The sequence below is a fragment of the Microtus pennsylvanicus genome, chromosome 3 (assembly GCF_037038515.1).
Source record: "Microtus pennsylvanicus isolate mMicPen1 chromosome 3, mMicPen1.hap1, whole genome shotgun sequence".
NCBI lineage: Eukaryota > Metazoa > Chordata > Mammalia > Rodentia > Cricetidae > Microtus > Microtus pennsylvanicus.
Window position 1 is genome coordinate 76,948,546 of NC_134581.1, and position 15,986 is coordinate 76,964,531.

At 49.9% G+C, this 15,986-nt stretch overlaps 1 protein-coding gene across 5 annotated transcripts in view; it reads right to left on the reverse strand.

Moving 5' to 3' along the window:
* Positions 1-7,220: 7,220 nt before the first annotated feature.
* The window catches only part of Usp2 (ubiquitin specific peptidase 2), a 28,416-nt gene continuing 19,650 nt past the window's right edge, over positions 7,221-15,986 (reverse strand). For all 5 annotated transcript variants that reach the window (XM_075966247.1, XM_075966246.1, XM_075966248.1 and 2 more), the window contains 11 exons: positions 13,636-13,686; positions 12,668-12,791; positions 11,798-11,909; positions 11,606-11,716; positions 10,957-11,021; positions 10,670-10,773; positions 10,493-10,573; positions 10,322-10,400; positions 10,034-10,141; positions 9,551-9,671; positions 7,221-9,014 (listed from right to left, as the gene is read on the reverse strand). In XM_075966247.1, the coding sequence (XP_075822362.1) occupies positions 8,927-9,014; positions 9,551-9,671; positions 10,034-10,141; positions 10,322-10,400; positions 10,493-10,573; positions 10,670-10,773; positions 10,957-11,021; positions 11,606-11,716; positions 11,798-11,909; positions 12,668-12,791; positions 13,636-13,686 (1,044 nt within the window). In that variant the 3' untranslated portion in view covers positions 7,221-8,926. The remainder of the gene's footprint in view (positions 9,015-9,550; positions 9,672-10,033; positions 10,142-10,321; positions 10,401-10,492; positions 10,574-10,669; positions 10,774-10,956; positions 11,022-11,605; positions 11,717-11,797; positions 11,910-12,667; positions 12,792-13,635; positions 13,687-15,986) is intronic.

The following is a 15,986-nucleotide window of genomic DNA, read 5'->3' on the forward strand; positions in this document are numbered from 1 at the left end:
TTTCCTCACAGGGCCGGGCCGGGCTGAGTCTAGTAACAACTCCAGGTTCCTGGCTACGACTTGTAGAATGTCTGTAATGTTTTAGGCCCTGGGCAGGAGGTCTGGCATATTGTTTTCTCTCATTTCAGACATAACTCATTGAGGGACCATAAGCATTTTCAAAAGCCACTATTAAGGCTCGGTGAAGTCACACAGCTGAAGATAGGTGAGTTAAAACAGAGCTTGTGTTCTGTATGTTGACAACTGTCCTCTAGAGGGGGCCATGCCGTGTTAGGAGAGTGGAAGGGGCAGGCAGATCTGTGAGCCTAAGACAGCTGGCTCTGCAGGCAGGAAAGCAGCCTTTCTCCAATGCCGTCTCAGAGGCTTGGCCACTTCTGTCCAGGCTTCAAGCCTCTTCCCGGACTCTGAATGGAAAGTTCAGGAGTCCTGGTCTTCAGGGAAGGCCAGCTTAAGTAGCTGCAGGGGCGAGAGTCTTGAGGAGGCTGTGATAGGTACCCTTTGGCCACAAGTCTTGGCCCATTCTGGTTGGGCCACACTGAGCAGTATTCCTAGCCATGCAAAGTGTTTGGAATAGCCAAGTGTGGTGGCTCCCACATTTAATCCCAGCACCTGGGAGGCAGAAGCAGGTGGATCTCTGTGAGTCTGGAAGAGACTGGATCAGAACCTATGGACTGGCCTACACTGGGCTCTGCAGATGGTGAGTTTGGGGGGTGAGCCCCGTGGTGTGGTTATTCACTAAAGGTTGCGGGCATCAGGCCTGGCTGGGGATGAAGTGGGCTGATGGAGCTGGTTACCCTCATCTTAGTAGCACATGACTTAGCAGGAGCAGTTTCAAAGTGGGGCTCAGAGTCCCCTCCTTCTATCCCCAGTTCAGACTGGGTAGGATTTATCAGTAATGCCTTGGTGGGGGTATAGGGCAGCACAGTGGAACCCTCCGTGTGCAGGGCCCTGCACTTGTCCAGGGGGACAGCCCCCAGGGATGAGCCGTGTCTCAGCTGCCACTGAGTGAACCCCCACTACTTAGAGATAGGAATCTTCTGGAAGTCAGAACTTGTCCCTACACAGAGGCTCAATGACTCGTTTTAGTCTACAGATTAATGTGGACAGATAAGATGACATGGCCAGTGTGAACCAGGGGCTTCCCAAAGGCACCCACAGACCTGTCTGGAGCCCGGGTTGGGGACAACATTGACACCAGATGCATGGAGACCACTAGAAAATCATCTCCAAGGGCTCGAGGGCAGCCCATGGAGCCCATTGAGGAGGCTGCTTTCTCAGCCACTGCATCCTCTTGTCTTGGCAACCTTTTTTTTTTTTTTTTGAGACATGATCTTTTTTTCCTCCCAAGGTTTATTTTTATGACTTTGTGTGTGTATGCCTGTACCACATGTGTGCAGATGTCTCTGGAGGCCAAGAGCGAGTCTCTCCTTCTACCATGTGGATTCTGTGGATTGGATTTAAGTTGCCAGTCTTTGGCGGCAAGGGCCTTTACTTGCTGAGCTACCTTGCCACCCCAGTTCTAACAAAAGACTGTGTTATCATCTAATAATGCATAATTATGTGCTAATATTATCTAATAGAAGACGAGTGTGTCTGCACACACATACACACAGTGTGAGCTTGGAGGTCACGGGTCAACTTTCAGGAACCAACTCTCTCTTTCCACTGTGGGGATCGAACTCAGGTCTGCAGGCTTGTATAGTGAGTGCTTTTAGGCACTCTCTGGGTAGCTCTCTGACCATAAGTTGCTTCCTGTCAGGTATTTGGTCATAGCAATGAGAAAAAGATTACCCCCCCCAATCGAGTACCTACTGTGTGTCACATTTTTTTTTCCTAAACAGTCTCATAGCTCTGAGTTGGTATTATCATGATCAGTTTATAGATGAGGAAACTGGCTCAGGGAGTTTAAGTCATCAAGAGCTGTGGTTGCCAACCACTTCCTCCTGCCCTTTGCAACCCACACAGGTGGTTGTTTGTGCCCATGAGCGTCGAAAGGTAGGGCTCCTTGGACGTGCCCAGCTCCAACAGACCCTAGCAGGGCTCGGCTAGCTCACGCTGGCTTTGCCACTGGGCACATGTGCACGGTACGTGGCTGGTCGGTTCACTTCCTACTAAGGGAGGAAAATTCTGCTGTGAGGCCTGCCCAAGGCTGTCACCGATTCAACCAAAAGGCTAGGTGAGCACTATCTTCCTTCTGCCGGGTCTTTGACAGGTCTCGTTGAGCTCTCTGTACCCTGTCAAAATGACAGGTGGCCCCTAAGTTCCCAACCCTAAAGATCCATAAAATATCAAAATGAGCAATCAAATATGAACCCTGAGGCTGGAGTGGGGGCTAACGTGAACAGGTCTGTCTCTGTGTTTCCTTGTTATCTGTTTTGGTATGGGCCCTTCTGGCAGAGCCTTGAATTTGATCCCAGAAACTGACTTGGTAGGAGAACTGATTCTCGAAAGTTCCGTACAGATGTCACTGTGTGTACACGCTGTCCTCCTTCAATAGGTAAATGTAAAACAAACAAACAACCTGTAAACTGGGCTAGGGGCCCTTGGGTGTGTTAAGTCCCTATTCAAGTGTATATTTGGAGGAAAAGTGAGTTGGCATGAAAATTCCTGAGCCAAGGCCTTCAGTTCCTATGAGGCTGGAGGCCTACAAAGTGTGTGTGTGTGTGTGTGTGTGTGTGTAGGAGGAGGAGGAGGATCTTGTTCAAGGTCACAAAAGCAACTGCAGAGGTAGCACCTCCTCTCAGCCAGGGCCTGCAGGAGAATGGGCGAAATAATCCAAGTTGCTAGGAGGCGAAGCAGATCGCAGAAAAATGCGCTGACAGACCTGCTTGTGTTTGGGGTTTGGTGCAGTCCTAGGGACCGTTGCCATGGGGATGAGATGGCACTACAGGCTAAGCGGAGAAAGGAAAGCTGGGAGCAAGGGCAAGGGCTGGACTTGAGTCCCCACTTTGTTACCGTCTGTGCTCTGGGAAAGAGAAGGCACAGGGCGGCTTCTACCACCCCTGAAAAACCAGGCACCATCACTTGGCTGCAAGTCACTTTCTGTTTAGAAGAAGACATTGTTTACCTGGGGCTGACTGGGAGAAGCCATCAGCTTTTAGACATCTCATTCTGGGTCCTGCCATTCCTGGGGTGGACAGGGAAGTCCAAGTCCCTCAGAGAGCAGCCACAAAGGTTTATTCAAATCTTTCTTATGTTGCTGGTGTGGTTTGTGTGTGTGTGTGTGTGTGTGTGTGTAAAGCTCCAGCCTAGCATTTCAGAAGCCCTGGGGTCAATTCCCATTATCAGCTGAAATGGGAGGGTGAAGGCACATGGGATTGTAATGGAATCTCAGCCCCTGTAGAAATCGAAGCGGGAGGAGCAGACTTAGCTCATCCTAGGCCTTAGGCAGCTCAAGGGCCACTTGGATTATATGAGATCTTGTCTCAGAATAAAAGTTAAATCTTTCTTCCCCACTGTTGTGAAATCCCCGGATTAAAAAGCTGTTTTTCGAGCTGGAACTGGTGGGCCATGACTTTATTCCCATTCTTCCCAGCATTCAGGAGGTAGAGGCAGGTGGATCTTTGTGAGTTCAAGGCCAGCCTGGTTTACAGAGCGAGTTTCATTACAGTCAGGGCTACACAGAGAAACTGTCTGGAAAACCAAAACCAAACCTAAACCCAAACCAACCAACGGACCAATCAACTAACCAACCAACCAAATAAGCTGTCTTCCTTCATGAAGAAGGGCACACTGTAGCAGAGGCCCCAGGTGACAGCAGCTATTGTGCCACAGCAAGGATGGACTTTATTCTCCCAAAGTGTCTGGAGCACTGAAGTAGCCAGGAAGAGGAATCCCGATGGAACATTCTAAGCTTATGGGAGTGGGAGGAACTTCAGTTCTAAGATCAGCTGAAGAAATGATGATCCCACTCCACACTCAACAATGTCACTGTGTGCCCTAAAGAGCTTGTACCCTTTTTTGTTTGTTTTTTGACAGGGTCTTACCATATGTAGCTTTGACTGTCCTGGAGTTCTGTTATGGACCAGGCTGACCTCAAACTCAGAGATCCACCTGCCTCTGTCTCTCAAGCGCTGGGATTAAAGGGGTGCACTACCATGTTTGGCTTTTTTTTATGTGTATGGGTGTTTTTTCTTTTTAAGATTTATTATTATGTATACAGCATTCTGCCTCCATGTATGCCCACACGCCAGAGGAGGGCACCAGATCTCATTATAGATGGTTGTGAGCCACCATGTGGTTGCTGGGAATGGAACTCAGGACCTTTGGAAGAGCAGCCAGTGTTCTTAACCACTGGGCCATCTCTCCAGCCCATGTTTTGCCTGAATGCATGTATGTGCACCATGGGCATATAGTTCCTCCAGAGGTCAGAAGAAGGCATCAGATTCTCTAGGGCTGGAGTTGTGAACTGATTTGTGCTTGCTAGGAATTGAAATGGGGTCCTCTGGAAGTGTAGCTGGTATCTTTAGTCAATGAGCCATCTCTCCAGGCCCTCTTCTCTTTTTTGAAACAAAAGCTTATATATATATATATTCCGACTGCCCTTTAAGTTGCTGTATATCTGGGGATGACTTTAGACTTCTGATTCTCGCACCTCTCCCTGCTCCTCCAAGTGCTGGTGTTCCAGGCTTGTGCCGCTACACCTGGCTCTCAAATTTTGATGGAAGTTCTTTAGGAAGTGGGAGTGTGACTCAGTATACTTAGTGTAACACCTGCTTAACATGCACAGGCCCTGCATTTAATCTCCAACACCCTAAAACAAACCAAAAGTCAAACCTCCTTAGGGGATATAGTGGTTTGAATGAAAATGCTCCCCATAGACCCATAGGGAGTAGCACTATTAGGAGGTGTGGCCTTGTTGGACTAAGTGGTGACTTTGTTGGAGGAAGTGTGTCTCACTGGGAATGGATGCGAGGTCTCAGATGCTCAACCATGCCCCAGTGTGGATTGGAGTGTAGAACTCTCAGCTACCTCTCCAGTACCTTGTCTGTCTTTATGCTTCCCACCATGATCATAATGGCTAAACCCTTTAACAGGGGGGGGCAGTTATTTCTAAAGGGTTTTTTTTTTTAAAAAAAAAAATGTATGCAGTGTTCTGCCTGCATGTGTGCTTGATTGCCAGAAGAGGGCGCCAGATCTCATTACAGATGGTTGTGAGCATCATGTGGTTGCTGGGAATTGAACTCAAGACTTCCCGAAGAGCAGCCAGTGTTCTTAACCTCTGAGTCATCTCTCCAGAAAATGGAGGGCTCCAGTCATCAGTCTGCTCTAAGATAAGTGACACTGTGTCCAGCATCTGTTAGGACGTCTGCAGCTGAGGTCTGCTCTATGCTCTAAGAGACACTGTGTCCAGCATCTGTTGGGGACGTCCACAGCTGAGGTCTGCTCTATGCACTAAGCGACACTGTGTCCAGCATCTGTTAGGATGTCTGCAGCTGAGGTCTGCTCTATGCTCTAAGAGACACTGTGTCCAGCATCTGTTAGGACGTCTGCAGCTGAGGTCTGCTCTATGCTCTAAGCGACACTGTGTCCTGCATCTGTTAGGACGTCTGCAGCTGAGGTCTGCTCTATGCTCTAAGTGACACTGTGTCCAGCATCTGTTGGGGACGTCTGCAGCTGAGGTCTGCTCTATGCTCTAAGAGACACTGTGTCCTGCATCTGTTAGGACGTCTGCAGCTGAGGTCTGCTCTATGCTCTAAGAGACACTGTGTCCAGCATCTGTTAGGACGTCTGCAGCTGAGGTCTGCTCTATGCTCTAAGCGACCCTGTGTCCAGCATCTGTTGGGGACGTCTGCAGCAGAGGTCTGCTCTATGCTCTAAGCGACACTGTGTCCAGCATCTGTTGGGGACGTCCGCAGCAGAGGTCTGCTCTATGCTCTAAGAGACACTGTGTCCAGCATCTGTTGGGGACGTCCGCAGCTGAGGTCTGCTCTATGCTCTAAGCGACACCGTGTCCAGCATCTGTTGGGGACGTCCGCAGCTGAGGTCTGCTCTATGCTCTAAGCGACACCGTGTCCAGCATCTGTTGGGGACGTCTGCAGCAGAGGTCTGCTCTATGCTCTAAGTGACACTGTGTCCAGCATCTGTTGGGGACGTCTGCAGCAGAGGTCTGCTCTATGCTCTAAGAGACACTGTGTCCAGCATCTGTTGGGGACGTCCGCAGCAGAGGTCTGCTCTATGCTCTAAGAGACACTGTGTCCAGCATCTGTTGGGGACGTCCGCAGCTGAGGTCTGCTCTATGCTCTAAGCGACACCGTGTCCAGCATCTGTTGGGGACGTCTGCAGCAGAGGTCTGCTCTATGCTCTAAGTGACACTGTGTCCAGCATCTGTTGGGGATGTCCCCAGCTGAGGTCTGCTCTATGCTCTAAGCGACACTGTCCAGCATCTGTTGGGGACGTCTGCAGCAGAGGTCTGGCCCACATAGATCAGTTCTCCTTACAGATATGTGAACGATGTGTGGTGGCTCAGACCTGTAATCTCGATACCGCGTAGGTTAGAGCAGGAGGGTGCTGAGTTCAAGAACAGCCTGGGATTCAGAGAACCTATATTTTAAAAGGGGGGTTAGCAAGTAAAAGCGCCTGGCCCAAAGCCTGATGGTCTCTTCTGATCCCTGGAACCCACATGGTGGAGGGAAAGAACCGACGCTTGCATGTTGTCCTCTGACCTCCACAGGTAAACGCATGCACCCCTCTCCCAAATGTAAAAACCTCTTAAAGAGTCACCACCAGCTATGTCAGTTCTCCCAGGGGTTTAGACAGTGCCCTATAGGACAATGTCTTTGTAAGTATGCTATAGCTCATAAACATTTTGGCCAAAAGAATAAAATACATATAAACACAAGACAGCTCAATCTGGGAATCCATATGTAGAATATGAAATCTGAAACACATACTATTTAAAGAACAAAAAAGAATTGAATGCTAGGCAGTGGTGGCACACGCCTTTAATCCCAGCACTCGGGAGGCAGAAGCAGGCGCAACTCTTTTGAGTTTGAAGCCAGCCTGGTCTACAGAGCGAGTTCCAGGATGGTCAGAACTATACAGAGAAATCCTGTCTCAAAAAAAAAAAAAAAAAGGAAAAGTTTAAACTTAACAGGTGTGTTAAGTTTCTAGAGTGCAGTGTTTGGAGGCCAGTAGAAGCGGTGAGCTGTGTGGCCTCACTAAGCTGGAGCACGTCCCAGATTTGAGCCCCTCCCAATCAAGACGGACACAGCGGCAGCTTCGTTCTCAAAGTTACTATTTATTCTGTACAAGGCTCCACTGTACAACAGCCATTTGCCTCTTGCTTACATAGTAAACAAGTGTACACCAGCCCTTGGGCTCAGTTCACAGTCTTCCCTAGAGAAGGGTACCAGGCCAGGTAAACTCAGGGTGTCTTTCTCGGGTGCCTCAAGCACTCCAGGTTCTGAGGGCATCATCGGGCCCACCTGTGGGCGTGTGCAAAACACCTTAGTGCTGAATAGCTTGGCTCTTGGGACAGTGTGGAGTTTTGCCTAATGACTGAGGGCCAATCAAGTCCACGGGTAAGAATCCTACGAGACAGCCCCAGACATCCAGGCTTTAGCTCCTAGGGTAGGACCAAAGACTGATGCCAAGAGAGGGTTAGGGGTGGCATGGGTGTCCCTGAGCAGCTCAGTCCAGAGGGCCTTTGTCCAGGAGACTCTGAGAAAGGGGACAGGTGGCAGGAAGCTTGGGGACAGGGGCATTAAGAGGAGAATAAATTAAAGGCAAAGCTCTAGGGACAAGGGGCCTGGACTGTCCTTCAAACAGCTGGGGAGTAGACCAGGGGCGGGTGAGTGGACAGCAGGAAGAGCTAGATACACTATCTGAAGAAATATCCTTTACCCATTTCCCGCTTAACCTCACTGCAACGCACAACAAGCCGGGGGCTAAAGGCAGCACCTTATTTCCCCAGGAGTCTTTGAACATGGCACTGGGATAAAGGGAAACAGCTGAGGGATATCTCAGGAAGGGGAAGTTACCCCCTGGTCCCCAAATGGTATAAGGCACAAATCTTGGAGGCAACTAGATTCCATCCAAAACATAAAAAAGAAAAAAGAAAAAAAGAAAAAACCACATTTTGAAACAGAAAACTTAGATTCCAGGTCTACTGTGACTCTGCTTGGGCCTGGCTGACACTCACCTAACACCACAGGGGCCAGCATTAGGGAAGTTGCACTTGGAGAAGGGGAAAAAAAAGAAAAAAAAACCAACCCCCCCAAACCAAAACCCAACAAAAACAAAATGGGAGGGCCAGCCCGAAGTCCCAGCTGTGAAGAGGCGTGAAGGACGGCGTCTCCAGTCGGAACATGTTCGTTACAGTTAATTTTTTAAAAAAAGTTGGGCTTTTGAAAACCCAAACCAGCTTTTTTTCAAAGGTGTCCCCTCATCTGTACCCCTGGACTTAGCAGCGTTAAGAGGGCTCTTGGCTCATGGGTGTTTCCTTTCTGGGCTGGTGAGCAGGTCCAGGGGGCATTCGGCGCAGGCTCCTCCCTAACTCCATCCAGCAGCGATGCTCCCAGCAGGCTCCAGAGGGCGCTGTCCTCCCAGGAAGGTGTGGGGCAGGAGAGGGCAGCAGGTGGCCTGAGGATCTTCTCCCCACAGACTGCTGTTGTTTATTACACACAGGAAAAAAACCACAAACTTAAAAATGCTAACAAGAGAAGCCGAGGAGCTGAGGAACACTGCTGTCGTCTCTGCATGAGTCCGTCTTCCCTGATGCGCCGTGGCTCAGGGGCAACTGGCTCCTTGCTCCAGACCCCGACCAGGCCGGACCAACTTCTGCTCGGCAGCTTTATTTTACTTTATTTTTCTCTTACTTGTCAGGATTTTGTTGTTTTTTTGTGATGTTTTTTTTCTGAATTTTTAAAAAACTTAGGACGTGGGGCTGCCACAGGGAAGAGGGAAGGGCTGTAGCTCCGCAATGCTACATACGGGAGGGTGGACTGGCCAGTTCATAAAAGAGCAAATAGGCGTCGCTGGTGCGCACTTGGCTGGAGGACATGGGTGTGACACTGTGGAGAGACCAGGTAAAAGTCAGAGCCTGTCAACGAAGGCCACAGGGACACAGAGCCCAGTGTCGCCAGCTTCTCTATGCCAACGTAAGCTCTGCCTCTGTCCTTTCAGGTTTTTTTGTCAAGATTTTTATTATTTTTAAATATGTGTATGCATGTGGTATGTATGTGGGTACTTGCACTGAGTGCAGGTGCCCATGGTGGCAATGGCAATGAACTCCTCCTCAGCTATAGCTGTAAGTGCTCTTAACCACTGAGCTATTTCTTCAGCTCCACCCTCTTTTTTTGAGACAGGGTCTCATATAACCCAGGCTGACTTCAAGCTTGTTATGCAGCTGAGGATGACTTTGATCCTCTTGTTCACCTCTCAGACGCTTGGCTACAGTTGTAAGCCACCATGCCCATTTTTGACAGCCCAGAAAGGGCAGCGCAGACTTGTGTGTATGATGTTTGGCCTCGACTTTCTGTCTGTTCAAGACGGAAGCCGTATGAGGTGGTCTGCTGTCTAGGAGCCCTGTCTGAAGCCCAGCTCTCACCTGGAGTCATTGAAAGTGTGCCATTCGCCCGTTCCTGGACTTCGGCAGTAGGCTGTATAATGGCCTCCCATGGTGGTTCCGGAGTGATTGGACACAGCATAAAGGTTGTAAACAGCGTGGTCTGAGGAGGAGACACAGGTGTTGAGCTCGGGAGGCATTCCTGCCCCAGGCCTTCCCTTCCTCTCATTTCCCTATTTTTTTTTTTTTTTGTCCCTTAAAGAAACTATAGCTTCTACTTAAAAAGTTGAAAGTTAATTTTAGTTACTCATTGTGTGTGTGTGTGTGGGGGGGGGGGGTCAGAGAGAAAACCTGAAGGAGCCAATAGTCATCTCTCCTGGGTGAGTTCTGGGGACCGCTCTCAGGTCAGCACCTTTATCTGCTGACCTTTCTCAAGGGCTCCTTACTTCCCAGTTTTTCAGTTTTTCCCCTCACCAGCTTTCCCCTCTGGCATCTTCGGACTTCCTCCTGATGAAGTATACTCACTGGTGTTTTCTGAAGCAAATTCTCTCAAGTCCAGGTCTCTTAGAGGAAAATTCACAAATGTTGTGAGCTTGCTGGTTCGTATCCTGGATTCCGAGAATCGCTTCAGGTCTGTGATTGTTGCGAGTCAAGGACAAAAAGCCGGAAGAGAGTCCTTGGTGAAGGCTCTTCTCGGGAGCAGGAAGGCAGACAAAGAAGCCTATGCTGTTTTCCCTACTCTGCTCCCCTCCCCTTTGGTCCCTCCTCATTAGTCACACCAAAGAGTCAGGTCCCACCCTGGGGCAAGGATACGGAGCACCAAGATCTTTGGGAACCTCTGCACAGAGAACTTCTTTATACATCGTTTTCTGGCTCGGCAGCGGCAGCATGTCTGAAAGACAAGATGAAAGGGGCTAGACCCGGGTGACCCCTCCCCAGCAAGGCACTGGGGATGGCTTCTCTGTCACTGAGGAGCTGACTTACTGGCTTTTCGTCCCCATCCAGCACATCCTCTTTGGTGAAGAGCCTCATGCAATCCATTAATGTCACCTCAGGATAACCTCTCTGGAGAGAAAAAAAGTCCAGGTCAGCTGCGCACAGCCTTGTAAAGCCCGAGGGAAGCTGGTGCTGGACTCCAGTGGGGCATACCTATACCTTTACCTTTGCAATGGGCAACGAGAGGTCCCAGAAGGGATCGAAGACTGTGGAGCAGTAGCCGCAGTCAGTGCACGTCAGGGAGCTCTTCAGCTGCCCAACAAAGAGATCTGGGGAGAGAAAGCCAGGGCGTGCTCAACATACTGAGGGCTTGTCTTCCTTTTCTCTCTGCTCATGCCTTAGTTTTAAGAGCCACAGGCAGAAGCAGGGTTCCCTGGGAAGACAATCCTCGGAGCCTCTTAAGCAAAAGTAGGGAATGGGAGATACAGGTATTTTCTTATTTGTGTACTTACCCCCAATCCGACTGTCTTCCCTCTCTAGATACTTCCTCCACATCTGCCGCCCCTTTTCGTCATCCCTGGGAACCACAGACAGGAAGACAGCTGTGCCAGACCCCGGTAGGCGAGGGTCTATCAGCTAGACTCTTTATGTGTTTATATGTATTTCCTTTGTGGTGCTTCTTTATGTGTTTATATGTATTTCCTTTGTGGTGCTTCTTTATGTGTTTATATGTATTTCCTTTGTGGTGCTAGGCAGGGAATCCTAGACCTTGCTTGTGTTCTTCACACAACCCACTGAGCTGTACCTCTCAAGCCAAGGTTTTTCTTGAGACAGGATTAGCCCAGGCTGGTCTCAAATTCATAATCCTTCCTACCTCAGCCTTTTGAAATCTAGGATTACAGGAGTGTACCCCATGCCTGGCTTCAAACTTCTAATCTTTAATGTAACTTAGTGGCAGAGTGCTTGCCCATCACGTCCAAGGCCCTAGGTCCAATCCCCAGTAACACACACACACACTACCATCACCAAAATAAAAAAGCTCATGTTTAAAGCAGTAATGAAGCAAATTTGATTCTCCCCAGATCACTACTCTCAAAGAAGTAGGCACAAATTCCAAGTTCACAAAGACTTCCCCTCCAGCGGCGTTCTCCTCTTACTTACGGGAGGTGATCAAGGTTCTCAGGGCTGGGCTTGGGCCTCACTGTCACCCGGTTCACCTCATTGTGGAGCCCATCCAGGAGGAAGCGAAGGAACTCCTGAGCATCCTGCTGACTGAACCCAGAGAAAGTGAGTGAGCAGCGCCCTGCTTGCGCTACCAGCCCCCGGGGGAGGACATGCATCCAAGGCCCTTACTTATAGCCGACAAAGCGTGGTGCGTATCTCTGAATCTGGGTCTTGAACTCAGACGGGCTCACCACATCATTGGGGGATGACGTCCATATGGTCTGGATTAGTTTTGCAAACTCTGTTAGAAGGCGTGATCAGAGAGGGGGTGGAGGAGGTGAGATATTTTCTGTTTAAAAAAGTGATTGTATTTTAAACTGTGTGTGTGTGTGGGGGGGGTTGATGTATGCAAGCTTGTGAGTACCCAAGGATTCCAGAAGTGGATGCTGGGAACCCTGGAACTAGAGTTACAGGTTGTTGTAAACTGCCTGACAAGGGCTCTGAGAACCAAACTCTGGTCCTCCTTAGGAGCAGTAAACATTCTTAACCACTGAGCCACTTCTCTAGGCCCAGGTGAGATCATATATACGAATGACTATATATATATCTATCTATATGTATATATATAACCTTGAGCTGGGTGTGGTAGCACACACCTGTGATCCCAAGTTAAGGTAGGAAGAAGATCAGGAGTTCAAGGCCAGTTTGGGCTACCTGAGACCCTGTCTCAAAAATATAAGACTACCATCCAAGCAAACCATGGATCAACCAACCAATGAACAAACAAGATAGGACCCTGAAACTGGAGTCAGGCATGGTATAATCCCAACACTTGGGGAGCTGAAGCAGGAGAATCATGAGAATCATGAGCTTGGGTCCAGCCAGTGTTACACAGTAAGGCCGTGTCTCAAACAACAGATCCTGGAACGCATCCCAACGAACAACAGGCAAAGAAAGAAAAATAGAGGGGTGGAGTGTATCCAAAACACAACCATCAGTCCAGCCTGGTAGAACAGAGCTGGGAAAGAAGCAGGGCCACACCCACATGGGGCTCCTCACCTTCCATGAGGGCTGTGTGTGCGCTGCTGGTGTGGCCGAGGTCCCGCATGTATAGCCTTTGAAGGCAGTAATCTCTCAACTCTCGGGTGTTGCTCAGGCACTGAAGAATTGAGTTCATGAAGCACTAAAAGAGATGATCTGGGCAATTAGTGGGTGTGCACAGCTCTAAGCTTCCCACAAGCCATGGATTCCCAGTCAACGGCACTGTTGGGATGTGGTAGCAACTTGAAGCAATGGGGCCCAGTGGGAGGCCTTTAGGTATTGGGGGCCTTGCCCCTGAAGGACACCAATCTCTTCCCTCTCTGTCTTTTGCATTCTGGTCATGAGGTGAATGGTTTTGTTTGCTGCACATGTACTATCTCGTCACAAGCCCAAAGCAACAGAGTCACTAAGTCAGCCACGAACTAAAACAGCCCAATAAACTTACTGTCATTTCAAGTTGATTTATCTCATGTATCTAGCTGAGGGACAAAAAGCTAACTAACACAGGGATGGAGTTAAGACCTTTACCGGGCACCTCTGTTACTTGCAACTAAAGGCTCTGTTTCACCTCCCAAAGGTGAACTCCCTCACAGCGCCAGGTTCCTCTTTCCCAGAGAGAAGGAAGGCAGGGAGGAGTGAGGCAAGTCCCCACTATGGGGAAAGGCCATATAATTGGTTATTTCCTACTGAGGTGTACAAAAGGGTGTGGGCACACTGGTCAGCAGTGGGTGGGAAATGATGGGAGAACCAGGAGGAAGGCCCAGGAGAGAAGCAAGCTGGCAAAGAATGGGGCAACTTCCTTTTAGCAGTACTTCCTGCTGGGGGCGGGTGAGACAGAGCCCAGCGATTCACTGAGACACAGCCAGGAAGGGCAGGTACTGACTGCCCTCTAGGATAGGAAGTTAGCTGGAGCCAGGAGGGGACTCCATTGGATTATCCCAGTCAGGAGAATAGGGATGACCTCTACTCTCCTGGGAGGAACTTACCGTGTTCCCAAGGTTTCGAAGACCAGCCAGACCCTGGGCACTCTTCGAATTCTGTAAGCAAAGAAAACGTGACCTATGAAGAGGCCCAGAGCCTGGCTCCGCACAGCTCTCACTCAGCAGCCACCCCACCCCCCACCCCCGCTGCAGTGTTCTTGTCCCCTTTTCCTTCAGACTGGATTCCTCTGTGTAGACTGAGCTGTACTCGCTCTGTAGATCAGGCTGGCCTCAAACTCACAGAGATCTTTCTGCTTCTGCCTCCCGAGTGCTGGAGTTAAAGGTGTGCGCCACCACCACCCAGCAGAGTGTTCTCTTTTTAACCTCGGTCTATGAGTCTTGGAAGAAAAGAGGGTGGAAGAATGCCTATTCAATACACAATCTATTCTTCAGGGCTCATTTTTTATGGTCTCACTGGGTAGCCTAGTGAACTTGTGGCAATCCTCCTGCCTCAGCCTCATGAGTACTGGGATTACAGGTATGATCTACTACATTTGACTTCTCTTATTCTTTCTCTGCCACAGTGGAGACTAGATAAGAGAACTAGAGGCTAGGGATCCATAAATCCAGCAATATATATTTCTTGTTGTAAGAAACTGACAGTCCAGGTTAGGCAGGGTGAGGAATGCCTGCAATCCCAGCACTTGGTTCACGGTCAGCCTCAGCTACGTACACAGGTGAACCCAAAAGTCTGAGCTTTCCTATCTGAAACCCGGGTTCTAGTTCACATGACCTATATTTGTAATAGACGTTCAATATATCAGGGAACCATCATATCGTCACTTTAAGGGGGTTGAGAAAGGTTAAATGACAAACCACTCTAATTGAGTTTCGATCTTCAGCGGGGGGGGGGGGGGGGAGAGCTCAAGCTGCCTGCCTTTCTGAGTTGCCAAAGACAGGTGGAATTCCTTCCAGCTGAACTCAGCATCTAAGGGCTGAGCCAAGGCAGGAGGATCCTCCCTGCCCGCCTCAGGTTTCAACATCCCAACTGGCCACTGGCTGCAAACACTTGCTGCCGGCGTGCAGCACGGAGCTGAGGAAGCACCTGGCTGAAGGTGCCGCTCTAGTCTCTACTGCGGAGGCTGGTGAGGGGGCTGGAGAGAGAGCAGGTGCAAGGCTGAAGGCTCTGAGTGCCATTTGTCACAGTCTCTTTGCTAAGCCTGGGCACACCTGGGAATCAGGAAACCTTGTGGCTCAAAGGGTTAAAGATACAGTGGATGAGTCTGTGGATGAGGCTACCACCCCCTCTTAGGAAGAAGCCTTGGAGCAGGCAACTCTGGAGCAACACTGGCTGGGGCATGCGTGGGGCCAGCTCAACCCTGATCAGAACAGAAGCCTGAAATAACTCAGCTAAAATTACTCATGCTGTGTGCTGACAGCCTAGGAGACTGTCAGCGGCTCAAAGCCCAGGAGACTGTCAGCTTGAAGGGGGGAGGGAGGAGCAGGCCGAGGGAGGGCTTTTCTCAAGAAGTGCCAGGCCCGTCCCACAAGTAAAAGGATCCCTCCCCTGGTCAGTTGTCAGGTCCAGCTGTAGGAGGCAGAGAAGAGAGCACACCCAGAAGAGATGTGGTTTAAACCTTCAGCTGCAAGGAGCACCTGCTGCCATCAGGTAGGGCGTAGCATCTTCCACTGTCCTGCCCTGTACTGTTTGGTAACCATAAGTGGCCCCAAATAAAATGCGAATCCCACCACTGGGTGTCGTGGTTGATTGGGCTTGGCTAGTGTTTGTGTAAGGTCCTGGGTTCAATCCCAGGTAGTGGCAAATGGGAACTCTGCCTTGCTGACAACAGTGGTGGGGGCTACCACAGAGACGGTCCCTGCGAACAAAGATCTTGTCAGAGCGTTGGATAAAGTGGAAAAAGACTCCCTTTCCCCCAGAGCCCAACAGTAAAGCATGGCTGCGATCTCCATGCTGCCCACTTGGAGACACCCACTGAGGAGTGCCCACACACGCTGCCCACTCACACCTGTTTTTGTAGCTCTTTTCTAGTCCTTACCCCCTGTGCCCGAGACGACATCGATCTAAACAGGCTGTAGAGATGCAAAGCATCCTACCACTGGTGACCATGTCCACGTCCACCAAGGCGGGCTCTCGGCTGAGGCACTTATCCCAGCACTAGTGAGGGTGGGGAGAGGGAGGCTGGAGTCACCAGTCCACAGAGGCACTCCGTTTTCATGCCCACTGGGCGACTGCAAGGTGGGAAGTGCATTGCATCCTCCATGGTTAGTATCTGGGCCCCAATGCTTCTGTTGGTTTGGTGGTGGGGAGAAGGAAGAGGCTCCCCTAAATCACTATTAGGACCCTCTGATTATTATTATTATTTGGTGTGGGGAGTCATGTTTTAATCTAAAATTTC